The sequence below is a fragment of the Magnolia sinica genome, chromosome 17 (assembly GCF_029962835.1).
Source record: "Magnolia sinica isolate HGM2019 chromosome 17, MsV1, whole genome shotgun sequence".
NCBI lineage: Eukaryota > Viridiplantae > Streptophyta > Magnoliopsida > Magnoliales > Magnoliaceae > Magnolia > Magnolia sinica.
Genome location: NC_080589.1, coordinates 52,498,623 through 52,524,763, shown reverse-complemented (window position 1 = coordinate 52,524,763; position 26,141 = coordinate 52,498,623). Strand labels below are relative to the sequence as shown.

Genomic DNA, 26,141 nt, shown 5'->3' with positions numbered 1-26,141 from the left:
TATTTGAATTCCAGAGTGGCCCAGATCTCCTTTGCTGATGACGTCTGTTGGTACAGATCGTACAGGCGGTCGGAGAGAGCATTCAGAATGTGTCCTCGACACAAGAGTTTGTCTTTAGCTCTTTAGGTGCGGGCAACTACTTGTTCAGGTGTGTCTTTGTCAGATGCTTCAGGTAGTGCTTGCAAATTTGGATCTAATATGTAATAGATCTTCAGCGCCGTCAGGAGAAATTTCAGCTTATCTTGTCATCTTGTAAAATTGGTTCCATCGAACCGATCAAGACGTATCAAGTCCTGATTCATCAACTTGATGGATGAAACACTGTCGGCTTCCATCAGTAAAATAACGCTTTAAGATTGTTGAAAATTATACAGATTAATGTATTTCTGTATAATGTGGAAACCGAAAATTGCTAAATAATCAGAAATCAGGACAGGCTGAAGCACGTCTGAAACACTGTCCTTAAAGCGTTATTTACCCCTACTCAAGTGAATTGAGTATGCTGATAGGTTACAGGCAAACAGTTTCTAGAATACGACGAGCTTGGTGTGGGTCTGCGTTCAGCAAACACGAAGGCCCACCAAATGGAACTCATTTACACACTTTCTAGTAGTATTACAGTATAAAGGAAAAAATTCCAAGAGAAGAAGAAAAGAAGGGAAAAAGTAGTATCGACTTCTGCACAAGTCAGTTCAAATCTTCAGCCACTGGTTCAGTTGAACCGTCCTAGACTACACCGCTGGTCTGTTCTTCAAGCTAAGATTTAAGCTTTGCTACGTTGCTAGAAACACTAGAATATATGAGTGGAGAGATGCTGGCTGTCTTAGTTCGCATGAGTTTGTTGGAGTAAGTTGAGATGGTTTGGAAACCCATCCAGGTCCTCCTTTTATACGCTATGGTGGCTAGGGGGAGCGACCCTCTGTGACACAATGCGGACGCGTCAAAGTGCAAAGTGTGCCACTAGCGCCTCTACAGACACTGCCTCACATGCGCACGCCCTCGCACCAAGCTCGTGCCCAAGACCGAAACCGAGCCCGTGCCCGAGCGCACGCGTGGGTGTTCCAGTGCATAAGGTCCATAGTCCATGAACTATGTAAGTAAATATTATAATACTCCACATCCTTGATATAAATCACAGTTTTTTCTCTTCTCTTTTCCATGTGAGACTATTCCTAAAAACTCACAGAAAAATGTTTTGCAAAACAACTTTTTATATTATATATTTTTTTATTATTGAAATATATTTTATTAAAATCAATATTTTTTGCAACTGTATAGCCCACGTGAGTTTTGGAGCTGCCTGATTTATAGAATCGTATCCTACTATGGCCTTTCGAAACAAATGGAGTATCTCGGTGCCCGGTCAGAGGCAATCCACTTCCGCTTTTGACCCCAACACCAGTCAGCTAGCTGGTGTCAAAGCTCTGTGAGCCTCACATGCAAACATATAAACCCCATCGTGATAATCGCCTGATTTTGGGCCACGGTATGTTCGTAGTGAGCCCCACCTAATGAATGCCCCAGTTTCGATGTCTGCATGTAAACCCTCCGTACATATCACGCGATTATACTTAGCATTCCGGTATTACAAGGACGCCACTTGCCTGTATCCCTAAGCTCTATGGTGGGGTCCATCGTAACGTCTGTTATATATCTACTCCATTCATCTGTTGCTCCAGTCCACTTAAAGGACCTGGTAGATTCCAGATGAACTTTTGAATAGGATGATATTTCAGTGTTTCCTTCCTTCTTGTTGGTATCACTTCATGAACGGCTTGGATGGCATATAAAAATAAAATGACAATGGGACCCATGAAAGTTACAACGGTGGGATTTTCCATTCTCACTGTTTACTGTGTAGATTTTGGATGGGGTTCAGGTCATCCTATGTAAATTTCAAACCAAATTGGGTCATAGGCAATTCGATCCGACTCAGTCCGATGCCCAGCTCAGGTAAGGAAATCGACTTTTACGAGCTGGACACAATCGGCCGGTCAGCTTTGATATTTTGAAATATCACGAACCATTTGTTTTCACGGTGGACGCCCACACGGATCCGCCTGTTCTTCCCTGAGAAGGGTGGGGGCCGTACGCAGTCTCCTTCCATCCATGACACAGTAGCGTCGATATTTTGAATTATCTCGAGATTTTGGATAAAATCATTCAGATATTCTCGCGCTGACATCACGAGGTTTTTTGAAATCTCGCCATTAGTAAAAATTTCCGCCGCGATTCCGGCATTGCTTATTGAGATGTGCAGTTACTGAAGTACCCTCGTATTAATGCTTAAAAAATGATGAAGTTGTAAAATTTTGGAACCCACAGCTGCAGATATGCTGGTTACGTTGGTGACAAATCCACTCCGTCGAGGGCGCGGATTAGCTACTGACAGGTTGAGTAGTGTAGCGAGACTAGCTACTGAAGTGATGTGAGAAAGTTTCGTGGGCCCACTATGATGTATGCTTTGTATCCACACCTATATACGGGAGAGATCATTTTAGGGCAATATCCAAAAGAACGAGTTAAATCCAAAGCTCCAGTAGACTCCGGCATAGAAAACAGTGGGATAGTGAGTTAAATCCAAAGCTCCAGTGGACCCCAGCACAGAAACCAGTGGGACAGTGACGCTTACCGTTCAAAACTTCTAAAGGCCAAGAAAAGTTTTAAATCCAGGTGATATTTGTGTTTTCCCTAATTTCGTGTCTTTTTTAACTTTGTCTTTTTAACGTTTGAACGAGTTTGATTTCAAATAAACATCACTATGGACCTTAGGATATTTTCAACAGTGGAAATCACTCTCCCCACTGTTTTCTTTAATGTGATTCACTACAGATTTTTATTTGTCTAATTCTTTGGTTCATACACTAAATTATATCTAAAAATGGATGGACGGTGTAGATATAACACATATATCATAGTGGGGCCATAGAACTTGGTGACGTTACTTCAGTAGCCCATTCGCTACTCAACCTATCAGTATCTAATCCGCGTCCCTCCATCACACGATAGGACAGAATTCTAATAATAAGATACACAAGTCAGGTGCGCCGTTTCATTGAAACTACGGGAACAAAAACATCCACCGTTAAAACCTTCCAGGAGCTGACTATGATGTTTATATTCCATCCAAACCGTTCATAAGGTTATTAACACTCAGATGACCTGTAGGAATAAATATCATCATGATATGCGCTAAGTCCCCACTTTTTCGTGTGGTATGGTCCACATGAGTTAGAGCTGCCTGAATTTTAGAATCATGTCCTACTGCGGTCTTTCAAAACAGATGTACGGAATGGATTTATCACGGACATCTTGGTGGGCCCAACACAGCCCTGGGCACTGGAATATCTCTGTGCCGCGTCAGAGGCAATCTACTTCCGCTTGTGACCCCAACACCAGCCAGCTAACTGATGTCAAAGCTCAGTGAGCCCCACATGCAAACATATAAACCCAACAACACGGTGGGCCCCCACAGAGGTTACGTTATTGGGGATCTCCATAACTCGGGTTACATCCAGTGAAGTCGCGTCCGTTGGACAGAATGCAACGGTTGTAGGTGTCTGCCTTCACTATCCTTTCGCAATAAAGACTAATTAACCATCTCACTTGCACATGACACGTGTAATCAAGATTGATCAAGGATCTGGATCATCTGTCTGGTGGGCCCTACCTTGAAAGTGCCTCTTCATTGAGTTTTTCGAGGACTCTCTTAACTAACGGATCAATTGAATGCAGTTTGAGTGTATTCATCGACGCTCTTGCGTATTCCGTCCAAGCGCGACTTGGCTGCGATCCCGGAACCAGAAATGTTACTGAGCACCTAACCGTAGTGTACACCTCAACGATATGCATTCTATATTCACGCAGTACACCTGCTTTTCCAGATTATTTAGAATACCGTCCCAAAAATGAGTCATATTAAAATTTCAGTTGGACCACACCACAGGAAACACGTCACACAAACCTGGCTGACAGGAAAAACCAAATATCAGCTTGATCTAAAACTTGTGTACCCCACAAAAGGTTTTTAATGTACAATAACCAATGTCCTGTGGTGTGGTACACCTGAAAGTTGCATCTTCTTATATTTTTGGATCATAGCCTAAAATAATCTGGAAAAACAGATGAACGGCGTGGATATACAATGCATAGATAGAGATGGCCCCTGTTGGTCGGTATCACCCACATCGTTGGTTCAGGGGTCGCAGCCACGTTGCACCCCGCTTGTACGGACTCGGTCCACGCAAGGCACTGTGGGGCTAGCGTGATTTATGGGTTTTATGCACACCGTCCATCCATTTTTATAGATCGGTAGATCACGATGGGCCTCACAGAGCACCTGTCTTGACTGAGATCCGCTGGCATGCGCCGTACGATTATTCTTGCGACTTAAGGAGGGCTGTTAATGGGCCGGGATAACTCGCTGGGCCTTCAGACCTGGCTTGCATGCCTCTAGGCTTGGGCTGAGATACTAGACCCGGTGCTGGCCCAGGCCTATTAATTGCTCTGGGCTTGGGCTACCTCATTGAGCCGGTCATCACCTCGAGTCCAGAATGACCCAGCCCGTCCGGTTTAGGGTTTCAAGGCATTTTATCATAAACCATGCATGCACCTAATAAACCGCTCAGATCCTGTACAAAAGTGGGTAGCCAGGGTTGGGCTTGGGCCATGTGTAACCATCATGGGCTGTACTTAGGCCTGTGTAATTTGGCCTGTTATGGGTGTGAGATGGGCTTGGGCCTAAGAATTTGCTATGTGGGCTGGTCTTGGACAGATGTAGCCCCCTCACAGCCTACCATGGGATCATAACTTGCCTATGTATGAGAGGATGTGTGAGATTCTTCACACCGTCCATTAGGTCTGCTGGGCCATATTTGATTTGGCACCAAAAATCAGGCTGATCCAAAATTTTGGTGGGCCACACCATCAGGAACAGTTGGGATGGGGACACCCACCATTAGTTATGTTGTGGGGCTAGTGTTTATATGCCATTGAATCTATTAATCTGAACAGCTCGGATCTCTACTCGGATTTGAGTGCTGTAGAAATGTTCAAGTCTGTGAGTTGACTTGACAAGTTGCATCGTGTCCAGAAATGCTACCCTCATGATCCAGTTTCGTGGTGACTGGCTAGCGACACAGGAATCGACTCTTGCTGAATCAAGTTGACTCGCGAGTTTTGAGTTGAGTCACCGAGTTTTAGAACTATGGTTTGGGTATTTAGTATGTAGAGATGGAGCTGTAGTTCACTGATCCCAACCATTGATATGACGTGAGCCTCACCATGGATGGGCCTTTTGGGGAACCGTGGAAGCACATGGAGATGAATATAGGAGTGTAATCCAATCACACCAAGTAAACACAAAGATAACACAGCGATTTAACGTGGAAATCAGAAAAACCCTTAAGGAAAAAAAACCACGGCATAAAGTAACAAATGATCACTATGAAAGCAGAAATTACAAAAAGAAAGAGCTTACCCAATTCGAACAACCTCAAATCTCACAAATGCTACAACCTCTGAAACCCTTGGACAAATTAAAAACCCTAGTACACTCTCCCAATCCTACTTACACCCATATATATAGGCTATAAAAGGATCCCAAGCAAAACCGGAAACAAATTCCGCAAAATTACAACTCTGCGTAAATCTGTGCGATCCAATCGAACACACTTCGATGTCATCAAAACTTATTCTTCGATAGTATCGAAGCCATATTGATGGCATTGAACTAACACCTAAACTGTCCAGAGACAAAACATGAAAATCTAATTTTCTCCGATTGCATTGAGCCATCTTCGATGGCATCGAATTGATCTCCGATGTCATCGAATACTCATCAATATCATCGAGAAAGTGCCCAGTTAGTTCCGCGACTAATAAGAGAAAAACGGAAAATCTCGATGGGATCAAGCACTGTTCGATGCCATCGAAGGTGACATTGAACAGTTTGTCGATAACATCGACAAACCCTGTATCTAACTTGATTTAAGACATTAAATACAATAATCTCTACCGTGTCTTCAATCATCAAACGTATATGTTCTTGTCTTCTTCTCTTATCTCTCTGCCTTACATCATAGCTCCATCAACGCTTCTCGTGTACACTTTGTCTTGCTTTTATATCATCGCCAAGCCTAGAGAAGTTGCACAGAACTTAAACTTCTCTGTAGGGACCACCTTGATGAGTATGTCTACTGAATTCACGCTAGTGTGAATCTTTTCCAAAGTTACGCCTCCTTCATCAGGCACCTGTCGAATAAAATGGTGGTGAACATCAATGTGTTTAGTACATGAGTGATAAATAAAGTTTTTAGCCAAATTGATAGTGCTCTCGCTATCGCAATTAACTAACACGGCTTCCTGCTGAAGTCTCAATTGATTTATCATGCCTCTCAACCAAACACCTTCTTTGAAAGCTTCTGTCACTGTCATGTACTCATCTTCGGTTGTGGAAAGAACTACCACAAACTGAAGCTTAAACATTCAATTGATTGCTCCACTTGTCAACTTTTTGGAATCAACACTGCCTACGTAGTCTGAATCCACACACCCTTCCAACTTTGCCTTTGTCTTTTCAAAAGTTAGGACATAGTCTTTTGTACTTCGAATGTTTCGAAGTAGCCATTTCACAGCTTCCCAATGTTGCTTGCCGGGGTTTGACATGTATCTATTCACAATACCGACTGCTTGTAAAATATCTGGTCTCGTATAAACTATGACATACATTAAACTGCCAATGACATTTGAATAAGGTACACGAGACATATCCTGCTTTTTCTCATTTGATTTAGGACATTGTTCTGAGAAAAAGCTTGAAGTGGGCTTTGTGGGGAATGCTCACTGGCTTTGCCTTGTCCATCCCATATTTGATCAATACATTCGCAAGGTATTATGCCTGAGAAAATCAAAGCTTGCTCTTCTTCCTGTCTCTGTGAATATCTATGCCGAGAACACTCTTTGTAACCCCCAAATCTTTCATCTCGAATGTCCCTGATAACTGAGTCTTTATTTCATTGATTTCAGATATGTTATGATTGACGATTAACATGTTATCAACATACAATACGAGGATGATGATCTTGCCATCACTCAACGTCTTGTAATAGACACAATGATCGTATTCACTCCCAATAAATTTCTGACTCAACATGAAATAATCAAACTTTTTATATCATTGCCTAGGCGACTGCTTTAGGCTATATAACGACCTCATTAACCTAAAAATATTGTTCTCTGCCCCTTTAATTTTGTATCCCTTTGGTTACTTCATGTAGATCTGCTCTTCCAATTCCCCATGCGGGAATGCAGTCTTCATGTCCATTTGTTCCAGCTCGAGATCGTATTGGACAATCAGTGCTAACATGAATCTGATAGACACTTGCTTTACAACCGGCGCGAATATCTCTATGAAGTCGATCTCTTCTCTCTAAGTATAACCCTTCGCTACCAGCCTCGCTTTGTATCTATCCTGTTTCTTTTTGAATAACCACTTGCATCCAATAGCTTTTCGGTCCGCTGGAAGCTCTGCCAGTTCCCATGTGTTATTCTTGTACAAAGAGTCCATCTCATTGTCCATTACCGCCTTCTACTTTTCTGCATCAGGCTCATCAAGAGCCTCCTGAATAAAAGACAGGTCTCCCTCATATGTAATGAGGGCATATGAGATATTAGAGTCATCCTTATATCTTGACAGTAACATGCAATCTTGTGCTGGATTTCTTCTCACGGGTGGCTGCTCCACCTATTCCTATACCTCTATCTCTGCATTTGTCTCAGCCTAAGTAACATCTGTGTCAACCAGAACATCTATAATCAACTTTTCTGGTTCTTCCTGCTCATTCTTGCAGAATAAGGACCCTTCGTCGAATTTAATGTCCCTACTAATAATGATTTTATGTGTGACTCGGTCATACGGCCTGTATCCCTTCACATCACCACCATAGCCAATAAAGATGCACTTTTTGACACTTTGGTCTAACTTATCTCTCTCAACTGACGGTACATGAGAGTAAGCCTCACATCCAAATATATGCAATCTTAAGTAGTCTACTTTCTGACCACTCCATACTTCCTCTGAAATTTTACATTCAATTGTCGTAGAAGGAGACCGATTCACCAAATAGCAGGCCGTGTTAACGGCCTAAGTTCATAGGTCCTTGCTCAACCCAGCATTATTAATCATGCATCGGGCCCTCTTTAGGAGAGTCCGATTCATTTGCTCATCCACGCCGTTTTGCTCGAGCGTGCGGTACACTATGATGTGCCTAATGATCCCTTCATCCTTACAAAATCGATTAAATTCACCTGAAGTAAACTCACCGCCATTATCTGTCCTTAATACCTTTTACTTCCGTCTTGACTACTTTTTCACCATGACCTTCCATTGTTTGAAATTGAAACCTCGAATTTGTATTTCATGAAGTAAATCCAAACTTTCTGGGAGTAGTCGTCAATGAATGTGACAAATCATGATGACCTTCCAGTGAAAACCATAGGCGACGACCCCCATACATCATAATGCACATAGTCAAGTACACCCTTACATACATGTTTTTCAGATTTAAAAGATAACCTAGATTATTTACCATATATATATAATGCTCATATATATTTAAATCAGAATTCTTAAAAAAATAGAATTAAACAACGATTAAAGAATACCTTCATGCCCAACTCACTCATGTGGCCCAGACGAGCATACCACATACGTGGAATCCGCTATAGCTGCTGCAGCTCCACCTGTTGAAGTGCTCCCGATCAACCTATTAAGGTTCCCACTCCTCTATGCTTTCATGACCACGAATGCCCCATTTGAAACTTTAAGGACACCATTAAAACCGATGAACTTACACCCTATTGCTTTGAGTGCACTGAGATAAATCAAACTCTTCTTCATATTAAGAAAGTACCTGACCTCAGCCAAGGTACGCTCCATCCAATCAAACATGTTGATACGGATGGTACCAACAGCCACAACGTTACAGGTATTGTCATTGCCCATAAATACTCATCCACCATCGCACTCCCTGTAACTAGCGAACCAATTCCGATGAGGAGTCATATGATATGAAGCCCTTGTGTCAAGGATCCACTCGTCTCTATGATTATCGTATAGGTGTCCGATCATGAACACTGACAACACATCACCTCCGCTTGTCTCTTCATCAGACATGACAGTTTGGCTTTCCTGGAAGAAGCCTCTGAGTTTTCTTTCTTCGACTTAGGATTTGTACAATTTTTCTTTATGTGTCCTGCCATCCCATAATTCTAGCACTTTAACTCGCCCTTGCCCTTGCCTTTGGATTTGAATCTTGACCGAGAATATCCTGTATCTTGCTCAGTATTCTTGCCCCTCGTAAGCAGTGCATCACTAGAGGCCCCTATGGTACCCTTTTTCTTTCTCATGGCCTTTCCTTAAAGGGCTGAGATAACGGTGTCTACACTCAGGGACGAATTACTGGTGTATGCACAAAGAATCCCTTAAAGACTCATACGATGCGGTAATGAATTCAACAAAATACATGCTTGATCTTCATCTTTGACCACTTCTTCCATGTCTAGTAACTTGCAAATCAACTTGTTAAAATTACTGATGTGGGCCTCCACATCTCCACCTTTTGCCATCTTGAAGTTGAACAATTGCAACTTCAAGTGTATGCGATTTTTCAGGGACCATTTTGCATAAACATCCTCTAATTTCGCCCACAACTCCGCTATGGTTTTCTCCCTCATGGAGTTGTAGAGAACCTCATCCATTAGACACAATCGGATTGTGGATTTAGCTTTCTTATCCAGTGTCTTCTATTCGTCATCATCCATAGACGCACACCGCTCCTCAAGAGCCTCATCTAGCCCTGGCTGAGTTAATAGAATAATCATCTTATTCTTCCATAACTCAAAGTTATTTTTGTCTGAGTACTTCTCAATGTCATACTTCGGATTTCCTACCATTGATACTTCTCCTTACATATTCAAGCATGCGCCCCAACCTTATCTCTGATACCACTTGTTGAGGGATCGCAGAAGCACACAGAGATGAATCTAGGAGAGTAATCCAATCGCAATAAGCAAACACAAAGATAACACATCAATTTAATATGGAAAAACTCTTATTGGAAAAAAATCACGGCACAAAGCGACAGATGATCACTATGAAAACAGAAATTACAAAGAGAAAGAGCTTGCCCGATTCAAACAACCTCAAATCTTACCCTTGCTACATCCTTTGAAACCCTTAGACGAATTAAAAACCCTAGTATACTTTTCCAATCCTGCTTACACACACACACACATAACCTATAGAAGGATCCCAAGCAAAATCGGAAACAAATTCTGCAAAATCGCAACTCTGCGTAAATCTGCGCAATCCGATCGATGTCATCGAACACACTTCGATGTCATCGGAACTTATCCTTCGATGGCATCGAAGCCATGTCGATCACATCGAACTAACACCTAAATTATCCAGAGACAAAATAAGAAAATTCAATTTTCTCTGATTGCATCGAGCCATCTTTGATGGCATCAAACTGATCTTCGATGTCATCAAACACTCATCGATAACATCAAGAAAGTGCCTAGTTAGTCCAGCGATCAACAAGAGAAAAATGAAATTTCTTGATGGGATCAAGCACTGCTCAATGCCATCGAACAGTCTGTCAATGGCATCGATAAGCCTTGTATTTGACTTGATTAAGATATCAAATACAACAGAGCCTTCTTTATTTCTTTGTTTGCTTTTTTTTTTTTTTTTTTTTTTTTTTTTTAATTTTTATTTTTTACACACACTCACATTCATTCGAACCCTTGATCTCAATGTTGAAACTCACCATGGATGGATAGAGCACCAAAATGAGCTATTTAGTATTCTATGGTGGGGATGGCTTCCACGCCGAAATGAGATGTTTAGTATTTGATGATCGGAACCATTGATATGACGAGCTTGAGTGTGAATGGCCAGTGCCCTAAAACGATCTCTAGAATGAAAGAACACAATGACAAAACATTCCGCGTTTTGTTGGTCAGATGTCAAATATTTGTATATTTTCTTTCTTAATTGCCCACTACCTATTTATGACATAGAAATATTACGTCAGAGATTCTTCATGCACAGGACATTCATAGTGGGGGCCATGACATCAAGGTTTGGATCATTGAACTATAGTCTCTAATGCAAGGGTTGGTGATCACATATCTTCCACTATCTGCTAATTGGCGGGCGGGAATCTTAACATGCATTTTGAAATGGACTTTTTACTATTTGAAAATGCTTGCTAGCTTCCTGCCAATCGTCTTTAGATGATGGGGGATGTGCACACCAAATTCTCAATGCGCACCATGCTACCCTCTCTCTCTCTCTAGCTCTCACCCAGTTGGAAAATATTCTAAGTTATTTATTTATTTTTGCAGGTTTATAAACTTTCGATTGGAGCTGCGGGGGAGATGTCATGGCCATCTGATAAACTCATAATTCAAGTGCTTAATGATTCCACAAACCCAGAAATTGGGGTGATACTTCCAAACCAATTAACCAGAAAAAAAAAAAAACAAAAAAAAAAACCTCTATTTAAAGCCTGGACTGGACGCCCACTGTTGGCTGTGTGGTCCAAACTGGTCTAACCTGCAGCCAACTGGGTCACCTGGGTCATGTTAACTTAAAGAGACTTGCTCTAGTGCTCCTCGTTGCATTGGGACACAGTCCCATCCAATATTGAACTAGACTGCTCTTTAGCTCCAGAGCACATTTCATGGACTAGCATGCAAATAGGGCCTTCAATGGGTAGGCTTGAGCTAGGCAGAATCAAAATTTTGAATAGGCCAGTCCCTCAGGCCTGGTCTGAATTGTTGAAATCCAGGCCAATGCCAACCCCAGGCCTGGCCAGTTGATAGCCCTACATGCAAATATCATGCTGTTCCGACGAATATTAACCATTTGATCAATGGCCTTCAGTATGAATGGTGAAGACCATTTACATAAAATACGTCCAATCAACAATTTAATCATCTCTTTTGTAGGGGCCATCAAGAATCATGATTGGTTAGGCAATTGTTACCATCCCACCCATGTATTGGAAAAAGGATGGCCATTGAAAAAAGAGCCAAATCAAGTATGGATTGGATCATAAATGCAGTTTTTGCATGAAAGCCTATGAAATGTGTTTTGGACTCAATGGACAGTTCAGATTGATTGATTGGACTGTCCAAGAAAGCTGATGCAATTAAGAGCACTATTACTTATAGGGCTTTGAGAGCACCTTAGGGCGTGTTTGATTTTCTAAACCAATTGTAAATACACTGCAGTTGGGATTAATGATTATTTCTTTTGGTAATTGCCGCGTTGCTACTTGTGCTTGATTTGATGGTTACTTTTTGAGCTAAAAAACCGAGGACACTACGAAATATATTTGGGGCCCACCTTGATGTATGTGGCTTATCCACACCGTCCATCTATTATGCTAGCTAAATTTGTGGCTTGACCAAAAAATGAGGTTGATACAAAGCTCAAGTGGACCACACCACAGGATTTAGGGAATCGAAAATCTACTGTTAAAAACTTATCAGTGCCACTATTTCCTTTAGTGTGGGCCACTTGAGTGTTGGACCAGCCTCATTTTTTCGCTCATGCCTCAAAATCTTACGCAAAAATGGTGGACGGCGCAGATATATCCTGTATATGAGCGTGGGGCCCAAAAATTTAAACTAATCTTTTTGACTCAGTTTTCAAAACTGAAATGTAATTGCATTTTCAAAGGGGGTGGAGAAGTAATAATTACTAATTCGCTAGGCATTTACATGGGATTTGGAAAATCAAACAGGCCCTTATCATTTCTCTTACTAAAATATGGTGAATGCAGAAGTAGCCAGGATATGTTACGGATTCCTGTCCAAACTGGTCGCACCAACCGGTGCAGTCTGGGTTTGAAAACATTAATTTTACTACAAGGAATCACATGATATCTATGACCCGCATCATTGCGAGTTCCAGCTTTTCACTTCCAACTAATGGGGTAGATCTGTGCATCCCTTTGTAAATGGACAATGCCCAAAGATCCCTGAGAACAATCATGGAACCTTTCTCAGCCGAATGTGGCCTCTTGTTGTATTTCCCTTCTCAATGAGCTTATCTGAAGGCCACAAATCGAATGATAAGGATGTCCTGTCCAGGAGATTTTTGGGCTATATAGTCCATCCATGGCTGGATCAACCAATGGTCAAGACTACTGAGCGTGGCTCCCTTCACCATAATGTAAACCCTCAATACTGTGAAAAGATGCGGCCCACTTAAATATAATGATGATGATGGCGATGGTGATGGTGTAGGACATGGTGGAATTTGAGTGCGAAAAATGGTTGGAGAAGGGTGTAAATATCAAGTATGAAAGAAGGGAAAATAGGAATGGGTACAAGGCTGGAGCACTCCGTGAAGGTCTTGAGAAACAGTATGTTAAAGATTGCGAATTTGTCGCCATTTTCGACGCTGACTTCCAGCCTGAACCAGACTACTTATGGAGGACAATCCCCTTCCTTCTCCACAATCCAGACCTTGCCTTGGTCCAAGCTCGATGGAAATTTGGTAAGAGCAAAGAGGCCACTCTACAATACTTGTGTGTTTGTACTGTTCATTTTCTACAGGTGTGTCCCACAGTTCAGGGAACCAAATTAATGATAATTGATGAGCCTAGCCATGGTTGGGTCATGCACCAAAAATAACCCAAGTTTGAGAATTGCAGACATTGACTCAGATTGGTTGAATGTGGTCTGTTGCTGTATTTCTTTTTTTGTTCCTGGGCCATCCGTGCAGGGGCTGCACTTTCAATGGCTTTGATCAGCGACGACCATGGGCCCAACACAATTTTATACACCTTAAGTGTAACATGCATGGATGAATTTATATTTCTCTTGCTTGCTCCTAACTATGAAAATGTGTCTAGAAGCATACATTCATGTTGGATCAATGGCAATGAGGCTCTCATGATCATGACCATGCCTGGTGAAGACCCAGGTAATCCCCACAATGGTCTGCTAATCCAGATCCTTGTAGTATTATAAATGGTATTTCTTTTGCAAAATCCATTTTCAATAGTTCAAATCAAGGGTTAATTTGGATTAGCATTTCCAAACCATGCGGGGGACATTTCTCTTTGGGGTATTGAACATCCGACCATTAGAAATTTGGACAGATCAGAGTCTATAAAAGGGGATTAGCAACCCCATTGCAAAACACTGGAGAAAATACAAGAAAACTCCAAGAGAATATGGTCAGGAAGAGCTTACCACCAACCCAATTCCCTTTCTCATGGCACTTCTCTCCTCATGGTTTAAACGCCGATTGACGTCCCATCCTGATCTGATTTTTTATTTTCAATCCATAAAAAATTCACATTGCCCGATTTGTTGGACCATCCCTTTTACATCCATATTCATGTGCCCATATGATGTTAGTTCTAAATCATTTGATTTTTGATTTTTTATTTTTTTCTTTCCCGTGTAGTAAATGCAAATGAATGTCTGATGACACGCCTCCAAGAAATGTCACTGGACTATCATTTCAGTGTGGAGCAAGAAGTGGGCTCTTCCACCTATTCGTTCTTTGGATTCAACGGTAATGTTTGCAATACAAATATTCATATTATATTCTTCTTAGTCTCTATGACATGCATGGACATGAACAAGTTGCATTTATAGGGACTGATGGAGTATGGAGAATCCAAGCACTCATGGATGCTGGAGGATGGAAAGACAGGACTACAGTAGAAGACATGGATCTTGCTGTTAGGGCCAGCCTTAAGGGTTGGAAGTTTGTCTTTGTTGGTGATTTATCGGTGTGTTTTTCCTTCAAATTATTTCTATCTTTTCCTCTTATTTCTTTCTATCCATTTGATGGAAAATACTATGTAGGTGAAAAACGAACTGCCGAGAACTTACAAAGCCTATCGATATCAACAGCATCGCTGGTCATGTGACCCGGCTAACTTGTTTAGGAAAATGTCCAAGGAAATTCTATGTTGTGAGGTACGTAAGCTTTGGAATTGTTCTCAAGAATGGCCTAGTCCAATAACATCTACTACAAAACTACTCCCAACTTTTCTCGGCGAGTAGGATTCTTTTTTTTTTTTTCTTATTGAGACAGGGAACATCTCGGGCCAATATGATATAGAGAATAAAATGTGGGAAGATGGAAGCCTGGATGTGGTTCTTGATTTTGGTACCCCAAATGCACAACAGAGTAGATGGTAGTCTGTTCCAGGAGAACATCTGTTTGGATGTTGATTTCTGGTACATCCAAACACACAACATCACATTTGGTGCAACATTAGATCCTTCATCACTAGAAATGGTACTCCATGCTTTATTCATCGTGTCTCTATTCATGGAACAATCATGCAATGGTAGGTCGAATATGGAAACGCAAGTGAATTGAAACCCAAACAGAAGGTTCGAAGAAAAGGAAAGGAAAAGGGAACAAACAGATTGTGATTCCTTTCGCTCCAATTCTTCTTTGTTCAATTCCAAATCGATCTGAATTGCATAAATCATTTCCCCTGCATTAGAGAAAGTGAACCCTATAGGTACCTACGTGAGGTATGCAAGAGTTTTCCTTTTTTAAATGGTTTATATTCCCAATCACTCTAATTTTTCCATAGATTTTGCGTTCATGGTTGTCCCTAATGTATGAAGGGTCTGAATCATCATACACATTTGCCACATTTGAATTTTTATTAATTTCAAACAGGTACTGCTATGATTCCCAACCTGAAATTTTCATTGTGGGTTATGCAGAAAGTATCCTTCTGGAAGAAGTTCCACGTCTTGTATGCGTTCTTCTTTGTTAGGAAGATAGTCGCGCATTGGGTCACATTCTTCTTCTACTGCATAATTATTCCTGCATGCGTGTTAATTCAAGAAGTCCAGCTTCCAAAATACATTGCAATTTACATTCCGTCCGTGATCACCATCCTCAATTCAATCTGCACTCCAAGGTAAGATTAAGCATGACAGTGTGCTGCTAACAATGCACAAATTTGGACCAATTCACGTTTCTTTCCTGCCAAACATTCAATTGAATCGCTAAAACTCCATCCCGGGAGGTGGAGATGGCCTAAGTGGGGCTATTCCAAATCCGTTTTGTAATGAGGTGTTAGCCACCAAACAGCAATTCAGTGTTAGAGTAATATAAGAGGTGTACCATCACCAATCAACACCCACCATTGATCAGATCAATCTGGCCATCAGATCTACATTGTATGCCAGTAACCCCCAACTTTTGTAGCGATCTCAACTTCTCTCTCCTGGTGTCCACCCTGAATACAACTCTCCATGTTTTTTTACTAGCCGTTGATCTGTGTGGCCCAAGTGGGAGTATGTTAGAGTTCTATAAGAGGTAGGCTTTCACCAATCAACAGCCACCATTGATCAGATTGGTGATGGCTTACCTTTTATAGAACTCTAACATTCAGATAATTGCAAGCCCAATTTGCAACGCATGGGATTGCGATCAGGGGTCAGGTAGTCATTCTGAAGAATTGTTCCACTTCCCTTTCAGTCATTTCCTTGTATTGAATTATTGTATTTTGGTCTAATTTAGCATCCAAAAATGCCCTCTTAAAGATGTACATGAACTGAATCCAACATTATGATTTACTTTTCATTGTAGCTTTCTAGAGAAGTTAATATCGTTATGGTAAGTCATTGCATCCATTTTGAGAATTAGCACTTAAAACATTCGGACGGTGCACTGTCTTGCTATTGTCAGGTCTATACATTTGCTTGTTTTCTGGATACTCTTCGAGAATGTCATGTCTCTGCATCGAACCAAGGCGGCAATAATTGGGCTCCTGGAAGCAGACCGTGTAAATGAGTTGGTCGTTACAGAGAAGCTTGGGAACACCTTGAAGAATAGGTCCAATGCCAGCACCAGCACCGTTGCCAGCACCAGCACCAGAACCAGTGACAGCGTCAGCACCAGCACCAGTGCCAGAATGAGACCTCAAAGGAGGCCCAGATTAAAATTTATAGAAAGGTATGTCGCACACCCGGAATGGTGGCAATCGATTTCTTTTCATGTCATTGCTTCATTTTTGAATGGGACCTACTTAAATGTGAAAGACATTGGAAAGTGGGGAAACCCTATTTCTGCATTGAGAACAGTGGAGAAAGTCTGTCAAACCAGCTCAAAAAGGAAATTTTGTCATCTTGGCCTGGTCATAGTTTAAAAACATGAAAACTCAACTCGACTTGAAACCCAGTCTAGTTGAGTCGACTTAGAAACTCAGGCGTGTTTCTTGAGAACTCGTACTAGTTTATTCTTTTTCAGTATTATTTAGTATTGAAAATACAAATAATATATAAATAATGCAGAGTTGGCTGAGTGGAGTCGGGTTCTATTGAGTTTCATCAAGTTCTTCCAAGTTTTGTTTAGTTGTCCTGAGTTTTTTTTTTTTTTTTAAATAAATAATCAAGTCAAGTTTTTCTCGAGTTTTGATCTGGTTGTGAGCTCGAGTATCAATGAAATCTGGTTGAGTTGGGTCAACTGGGGCGAGTCAGGTCAATTTTATTTTATTTTTAAATCCAGTTTTTAAGTATAAGGCCAGTGGCCATTTTTCTCAATTCGAATGCTTGTGGTTGGTTAAAAACAATGAACGCTTGGATCAGTGGCCATTAACTTCCAAATGCCACTTTAGCCATCGGAGTATTAAAATGGAAAAAATACTTGCCTACCTCTTGAGATCACTTACTCTATCTTGGGGAAATTAACTACTTGGTGTGCATGAAATCCACCCTGTCCATCAGGTGCATCATCCCTTGTTTAGCCTTGATATAAAAAATCAGGCTCAGGTGGGCCACCCCATAAGCTTATACCTGAAAGCCTCTAAATTCATGTGGTATGGCTCACCTGAGTTTTGGCATATAAAATTTTGGGTTTTTTTTTTTTTTTTTTTTTTTTCATCCTGACGAGGAACATCAGATGAATGAATTGGATGGCATATAAGCACCACGGTGGGCTCTACACAACTAACGGTGGGCTTCCCATCCAACTTTTACCCAAGTGTAGCCTACCCGAGTTATGGATGGTCATGATTTTTCGGTTACAAGTGAACACGACGCAGCATACCTGATGGACTGGGTGGATTTCATAAATGTTCCACCCAATGAAAGGTCCTAGCACAGCTCTATTTAAATCAGGATTGCGTTGCATTGGTGGTCCCATATAGGCCATTACTGGTCCCTTGATTGCTATTTGTTCAGTTGGGATTGATCCAGCTTACAACTGCCAACTTGGTTAAGTGGTTGTGATGTGTGGCCACCAGCTTTCTGATGTAGAGCGGGTCGCGGACAGTTTCATGGCCAAGATGGATCAGAAAAGGCCCGGTCGACGACAGAAGTGATCCGGACCATCGGACCTTAGATCGGGCGTATCTCGCAATCCGGAATGAGTTAGCTGACGTAAAATATATGATTTTGGGGTAGAACGAGCTACTTTAGCCAACCAACCCCGCTACGCCGGGTTGCGCTGCCCAGAATTGCGAAAAACCCCTTGATTGATGGTCGTTTCCCTGTTTTAATTTCGTTTTTACTATAAATAGTAAGTTTTAGTTTGATTATAACTCTTCATCCGTTGGGCTTTAGGAGTTGCGCCCAACATGAAAAGAGCTTAGAATAATTAGGGGAACGGTTTGGTGAAGCCAAATAGGACACTTACTATTTTTGGCCGAAAACCTTGCGCACTAGTAGACATCACGACCGTCTATAAATAGTAAGTTTACTATTTATAGTAAGTCGCGGATTCTAGGAGTTTGAGTTGTAGTTTGATTATGATTTCTTTCCCATTGCTTGATACCCTTATTTAAAGGGTTGTGAACTCGATTTTAATGATTCATTAATCAATTTTGAATTTATTAGAATTTATTTCTATTTTCTGTTTTCTTTCCTCGTGGATTCGAGAAGTCTCTGTGAGGAGTCCAGAGAAGTTCCGTGGATTCGGAATAGTTATCCTCTTGAGGAAGACGGTGCTCGACCTCACATCCTCCCCTGCGTCAGTTTGGTATCAAAGCGAGGTTTCTCCTCGGATTGATGGCTTCTAACGACGGGTCGGGCAACAATCCCATGGGCGGTGCTCTAGGGAATTTACCTTTAACGGCGGCAGCTTTCGAAGTAGCGCAACGAGAGAATCAGCAAGCCATGCAAGGGCTGCAGGCTTCCATCGACCGCATAGCGGATCTCTTGGCGGAAAACCTAAGGCAACTCCGTGTTCCTGGTGGCAATCCTCCACCCCCAATTAATCGCCCTGATCGCAGGATAGTACCGACAGTGCATCCAAGGGTCATTCCTGAGGAAGGGGGCTCCAGTGAAGAGGAAATCGACGACATACTCTTCCAACACCCCAGACATGGTGGCGATCGAGTAGATCGAACGGATCGAGAATTCAAGATGAGGGTTGATATTCCTAGCTTCAATGGCCAACTACACATTGAGGATTTCCTCGATTGGCTTTCTGAAGTTGAGCGATTTTTCGACTATATGGACATCCCTGAAGCAAAGAAGGTCAAGCTTGTGGCCTACAAGTTGAAAGGAGGAGCTTCAGCTTGGTGGGAACAACTGCAACTCGCGCGAACCAGGCAGACGAAAGCACCAATCCGCACCTGGCAGCGGATGAAGCAGCTACTACGTGCCCGATTCCTCCCTAGCGATTACGATCAGGTATTATTCCAACAATACCAAAATTGTCGACAGGGTAGTCGGTTGGTGAGAGAATACGCAGAAGAATTTTACCGCCTGGCGGCGCGTAACGATTTGGTCGAGACTGAATCGCAGCAAGTCGCCCGATTCAACGGTGGATTGCGTATGGCTATCCAGGATCGGGTCCAGATGCAGTCCGTCTGGACGATGAATGATGCGATCAAGTTGGCTACTCGGGCAGAAGTGCAACTTGAACGTCCTAACACACGGACCTATCCTACTGCAAGGATCCCTGTGGCAGGTCTGCCCCAGGGAACTGCACAGCCTAAGGGGAAGGAGCCCGTAGGAGCACGCACTCAACCTCCTACGTTTGAGAACCGAGATCAGGGAAGTGGGCAAGCTAGACCCCAAAGGGGCGTATCGACTGCTGCTGGTCCAAGTAGAATCCCGAACCCCTATGCTCGGCCAAGGCCCGATAACTGCTATCGTTGTGGCCAACCGGGCCACCTATCAAATACTTGTCCCCAGCGAAAAGTGGCAAACCTCGCCATCAATGATGGTAGTGCTGATAACGCTTATGAAGATCCAGATATTGAAGAACAGGAGCATACCACCGAGGACGAGGCAGATGATTCAGGTTGGATTCAGCAAGATCACGGCGAGTCGCTTGTCGTGAGGCGACTATTATATGCGCCAAGAAAAGAAGTGCATCCACAGCGGCATAACATCTTCCGCACTAGGTGTACGGTGAATCGAAAGGTTTGCGACATGATCATTGATAGTGGGAGTAGCGAAAACATCGTTTCCAAGGTCATGGTGGAAAAATTGCAATTGAAAACGGAGCGTCATCCCTCTCCATATACAATCGGTTGGATCAAGAAGGTCAGCGAAACAAAGGTAACTGAACGGTGCACCATATCCTTTTCAATTGGCAAACATTATAAGGATGAAGTAGTATGCGATGTGGTCGACATGGAAGCATGTCACATACTACTCGGTCGGCCCTGACAATCTGACCGTGATGCCACTCATAAAGGGCGAGATAATATCTATATCTTCGTCAAGGACGGCCGAAAGACCATATTGACCCCTATGGATCCAGAGGGACCACTTGAAACTTCTAAAGTGGAGGGTCGTTTTCTCTTAACCATACGGGACTTCGTGGAAGAATCAAAGGAAACAGGACAGACTTATGCATTAATTGTAAAAGGGGAAGAACTCGAGCCTACCAACATCACATAAAGACTAAGGCCCCGGCTACATGAATTCAAAGAAATCGCCCGATGACCTTCCCGATGGGTTACCCCCATGCGGGATATCAAACACCATATCGACTTTGTCCCGGGGTCCTTTATCGAATCGTCCCCATTATCGAATGAGTCCGAATGAGTGCGAGATTCTGCAGGATAAGTAGAGGAGTTGATCCGTAAGGGTCTTATTCGGGAGAGCATGAATCCATGTGTTGTACCACTCTATTAACTCCAAAGAAAGATGGGAGTTGGCGCATGTGTGTTGACATAGAGCCATCAACAAAATCACCATAAAATACAGTTTCCTATACCACGGTTGGACGATATCTTTGGACATGCTAGAGGGTGCAAAAATATTCTCTAAATTGGACCTAAGGAGCGGCTACCATCAGATTCGAATATGGTCGGGTGATGAGTGGAAAACAGCCTTTAAAACCAAGGAAGGATTATACGAATGGATGGTCATGCCCTTCGGGCTTTCGAATGCGCCTAGCACATTTATGAGATTGATGAACCAAGTTCTGAAACCTTTTATTGGGCGGTTCGTTGTGGTTTACTTCGATGATATTTTGATATACAGTCAAGACGAAACCACCCATATGGAACACCTCAAGAAGGTCCTTCAAGTGCTCACTAAAAATAAACTGTATCTCAATTTAAAAAAGTGCAGCTTCATGACTGATAGCCTATTGTTTCTGGGTTTTGTCGTCACATCCACGGGCATTCGGGTGGATGAGGAAAAGGTGAAGGCAATCAGAGAATGGCCGGTTCCTACAAATATTCACGAAGTGCGAAGTTTTCATGGACTGGCGACATTCTATCGTCGGTTCGTGAAAAATTTCAGTACCATTGTGTCACCAATCACAGATTGCATGAAGAAAGGGCAGTTTCAGTGGACTGACGAAGCCGACAGGAGCTTTGCCGAAATCAAGTGTAGACTATCCACGACCCCAATTCTTGTACTCCCCAACTTCGACAAACTGTTTGAAGTCGAATGTGATGCCTCATATGTCGGAATTGTGGGAGTTTTGTCTCAAGAAGGTAGGCCGGTAGCCTTCTACAGCGAGAAACTTAGCGATGCACGTAAGAAGTGAATACATATGAGATCGAGTTATACGCGGTGGTCCAGGCACTGCGGCACTGGCGACATTATTTGATTCAAAGGGAATTCATACTTTACACGGACCATCAAGCTCTCAAATTCATTAATAGTCAAGGTAACATTAACCGTGTGCATGCTAGGTGGATCTCGTTTTTGCAGGAATTCACGTTCGTACTAAAACATAAGTCAGGGCAACAGAACAAGGTAGCTGATGCACTGAGTCGCCGCGGAACTTTGTTAGTCACCATGAGCAATGAGGTTGTCGGGTTCGAGCGCCTCAAAGACATATATGCCGATGACGACGACTTCAAGGACGCATGAGTTAGATGCCAAGAAGGTCACCCCGGTGACTTACATATGCAAGACGGGTTCCTTTTCAAGGGAAATCGATTGTGCATCCCAAACAGTTCGCTAAAGGAACAGATAATCCAAGAGCTACATGGAGGTGGACACCTTGGGCGAGACAAGACGCGAGCTCTTGTGGAAGAACGGTATTACTGGCCGTAATTGGTACGTGATGTGGGAAAGGCAGTCCAACGTTGTTATATTTGTCAGACCTCTAAGGGGCAATCTCATAATACAGGCCTTTACACTCCGTTACCCATGCCTGACGGCCCTTGGGAGGATTTATCTATGGACTTCGTGCTTGGTCTCCCACGAACACAACGCGGCATGGATTCAGTGTTCGTGGTAGTAGATCGTTTCTCCAAGATGACGCACTTTATTCCATGCAAGAAAACTCTCGATGCAACGCACGTGGCGAATCTATTCTTCAGAGAAATTGTGCGGCTACATGGGGTTCCTAAGACTATTACTTCTGACCGTGACACGAAGTTCATAAGCCACTTTTGGTGGACTTTGTGGACTCGATTCGATACACGACTTCAGTTCAGCAGCGCCTACCACCCACAGACTGACGGTCAAACTGAGGTTGTGAATCGCACGTTGGGAAACCTCCTTCGATGTATTTCAGGAGAAAAACCGAAGCAGTGGGATTTGGCTTTGTCTCAAGCAGAGTTTGCATTCAACAACATGGTGAACCGCTCGACAGGAAAATCCCCGTTCCAAGTTATTTATGGACGAGTCCCTCGCCACACACTAGACTTGGTCCCTCTGCCCAAACTCCCAGGCATGAGCATTGCAGCGGAACATATGGCTGACAAGATCATGGGCATTCATGCGGAAGTACAAACCAAGTTACATGCATCGAACGAAAAATACAAGGAGCAAGCCGACAAGCATCGGCGACAAAAAGTGTTCGAGGTGGGTGACCAAGTAATGGTCCATCTGCGCAAAGAACGATTTCCGACCGGAACGTACAACAAGTTGAAGAATAAAAAGATTGGACCGGTACCAATTATCCGAAAGATCAATGACAACACTTATGTTGTTGATCTTCCAGATGACATGGCGATCTCACGGACTTTCAACGTCGCGGACTTGTTCGAGTATCATGAACCAGCGCATGATGAGAACTCGAGAACGAGTTCTTTTGAAGTGGAGGGGACACTGATGTAGAGTGGGTCGCGGACAGTTTCATGGCCAAGATGGATCAGAAAAGGCCCGGTCGACGACAGAAGTGATCCGGACCATCGGACCTTAGATCGGGCGTATCTCGCAATCCGGAATGAGTTAGCTGACGTAAAATATATGATTTTGGGGTAGAACGAGCTACTTTAGCCAACCAACCCTGCTATGCAGGGTTGCGCCGCCCAGAATTGCGAAAAACCCCTTGATTGACGGTCGTTTCCCTGTTTTAATTTCGTTTTTACTATAAATAGTAAGTTTTAGTTTGATTATAACTCTTCATCCGTTGGGCTTTAGGAGTTGCGCCCAACATGAAAAGAGCTTAGAATAATTAGGGAACGGTTTGGTGAAGCCAAATAGGACACTTACTATTTTTGGTCGAAAATCTTGCGCACTAGTAGACATCACGACCATCTATAAATAGTAAGTTTACTATTTATAGTAAGTCGCGGATTCTAGGAGTTTGAGTTGTAGTTTGATTATGATTTCTTTCCCATTTCTTGATACCCTTATTTAAAGGGTTGTGAACTCGATTTTAATGATTCATTAATCAATTTCGAATTTATTAGAATTTATTTCTATTTTCTGCTTTCTTTCCTCGTGGATTCGAGAAGTCTTTGTGAGGAGTCCAGAGAAGTTCCGTGGATTCGGAATAGTTACCCTCTTGAGGAAGACGGTGCTCGACCTCACGTCCTCCCCTGCGTCACTTTCTTAAGTTGGTAGGCTCCATGACAGAGCAGTTTCATTTCAAGTCATGTTCGTCTGATCAGACGACAGTTCTTAAATGATCTCTTTCATAGAAAATTAGGCGCATCAGATCGAGCATGGGTTGTCCTGGCCAAGCTGCAATTTTCATTTTGATCTTGTTCTCATTCTCACCCTTGATTTTCTTTGGACTTTTTTTTTTTTGGTGATTCAAAACCAGGATTCATGTAATGGAGCTGATAATGGGCGCCTTTCTCTTATACTGCGCAATCTACAATGTTTTCTTGGGCCGGGACTACTTCTTCTATCTATTCCTCCAATCTGCGGCCTTTTTCGTCATGGGATTTGTGTACATGGGCACTTTTGTGCCCTCCAATTAGAGGCCACGCCAAGATGGCATAATGTCCCTGTAGTAGTAGAATGTCTAAAATGTGAAGTTAGTATGTTTGGATGTCTGAAGTGTGAATTATACATCCCTATAGTAGTGGAATGTGATCCATGAGAGAGTTGATGTATCTTATTTGGACTACTTAAAATAGCTTATATACACATGTATATGGCTTATTTGGATGTAGAGAATCCAAAATATGGACATGAAAAGCTCCCATGGAAGCTTTAGGAAATGGAAAATTATAATTATGTAGTGTGGTTATCAGTGTTCTTTGTTTAAAAGGTTAATGACTAAACAACAAGACCTACTTCTATATACCATGAGCAGTTGAAGTGGAAACACTGTTTTGATTCAAATGGTAGTTTGAAGGCACTTTGCAAAGCCCTGTCTCATCTTCTGCTTGACAAAACAGGTGCTAAAATGGGACTTTAGTTTTTGCTGAACTGACCAAAAAGCAAGCTTTGAAACCTCCTTTTTCAGAACCCTCTTTTGAGGAAGTGTGTCCAAGTGGGCCCTCTAAAAGTAGTCTTATAATCTGGTTAGGTAACCTTGTTTTCTATTAGGCTGAGTATAGAAGCACTAAAAATAATAGGCTCCCCCTCAACAGCAATATTATTAAGTCGAGACTTAGGACGAAGGTGGGGATGAAGTTCATAATAGAAGTTGTTGGTATGGGCCAGCACCCCAACTGTTAATGAACCGTTACACCGACATTTATCGATCCCCCGACTTGGCTATAAAACTATTGTTCCACCTTTGGCTAACAGCTTAAGCTGGTTGGAACAGTGGAGCCGAGGTCCTAATTGAAGTCATAAGTGTGATGAGTTCATTTATAATGTTTGCATATTAAGTTATTTCATTCAATGCAGGGGGTCCTTGACCTGACTTATGTCCAGCCATAAAAGCTGAACGCTTAAAAACCCGAAGCTGGTAATAAGGATGCAGGTTTATTTGCCTCGCTATGTACATAGTTATACATGATCTCAAGTGATGGAAAGAAATTCTATCCTAATACCTGAACACAATGTAGTCCAAAATTTGAATGGAGATTTCCGAGATATATATATATATATATATATATATCGTTTCTCTAGCTACTTGCCTAACTCTATAGGATGGCATCTCTGTGCCACCTTAGTTCAACCTTGTGATGAATGATGGTATCATCACATCATGATGAGGAAGCAAAATACCAATAGAAGGCCTCCGCGCCACGTGCAAACCCCTATGCCACATGGATTATTAAGGCAGACTAAAGATTGCCTCAAGGTGTTGGGATAATCGAGCTCACCGACATATAAGTATCTTGACACTTATCTCGAGAAGACACACATATACGAAGGTATAGAAGAGGACTTTAGGGCGTGTTTGGTTAGTGGAATTGAGTACTTTAGGGCATGTTTGGTCAGTGGAATTGAATGGTATTGAATTGTATTAGATGGGATTAACATCATTATTGCACAATGATTGCATAGTCAGTACTCAG

The 26,141-nt window shown here is 42.4% G+C and overlaps 1 protein-coding gene across 1 annotated transcript; it reads left to right on the top strand.

Annotated features, from left to right (window-relative positions):
* The first annotated feature begins 11,393 nt into the window (after window positions 1-11,393).
* Window positions 11,394-24,916, top strand: LOC131231442 (glucomannan 4-beta-mannosyltransferase 1-like). Its single transcript, XM_058227633.1, has 8 exons — window positions 11,394-11,511; window positions 13,324-13,576; window positions 14,495-14,605; window positions 14,689-14,825; window positions 14,902-15,015; window positions 15,784-15,983; window positions 16,757-17,023; window positions 24,485-24,916. The coding sequence occupies exons 1-8, from the start codon at window positions 11,446-11,448 to the stop codon at window positions 24,642-24,644; spliced, it is 1,308 nt and encodes a 435-aa protein (XP_058083616.1). The 5' UTR covers window positions 11,394-11,445; the 3' UTR covers window positions 24,645-24,916.
* The last annotated feature ends 1,225 nt before the right edge of the window (window positions 24,917-26,141 follow it).

Bases quoted from the DNA above. Each gene is read 5' to 3' on its own strand.
- LOC131231442 (XM_058227633.1), top strand. From the start codon at position 11,446: ATGTCATGGCCATCTGATAAACTCATAATTCAAGTGCTTAATGATTCC. The intron at 14,606-14,688 runs GTAATGTTTGCA...TTGCATTTATAG, and splicing joins TTCGTTCTTTGGATTCAACG to GGACTGATGGAGTATGGAGA. The intron at 14,826-14,901 runs GTGTGTTTTTCC...AATACTATGTAG, and splicing joins TCTTTGTTGGTGATTTATCG to GTGAAAAACGAACTGCCGAG.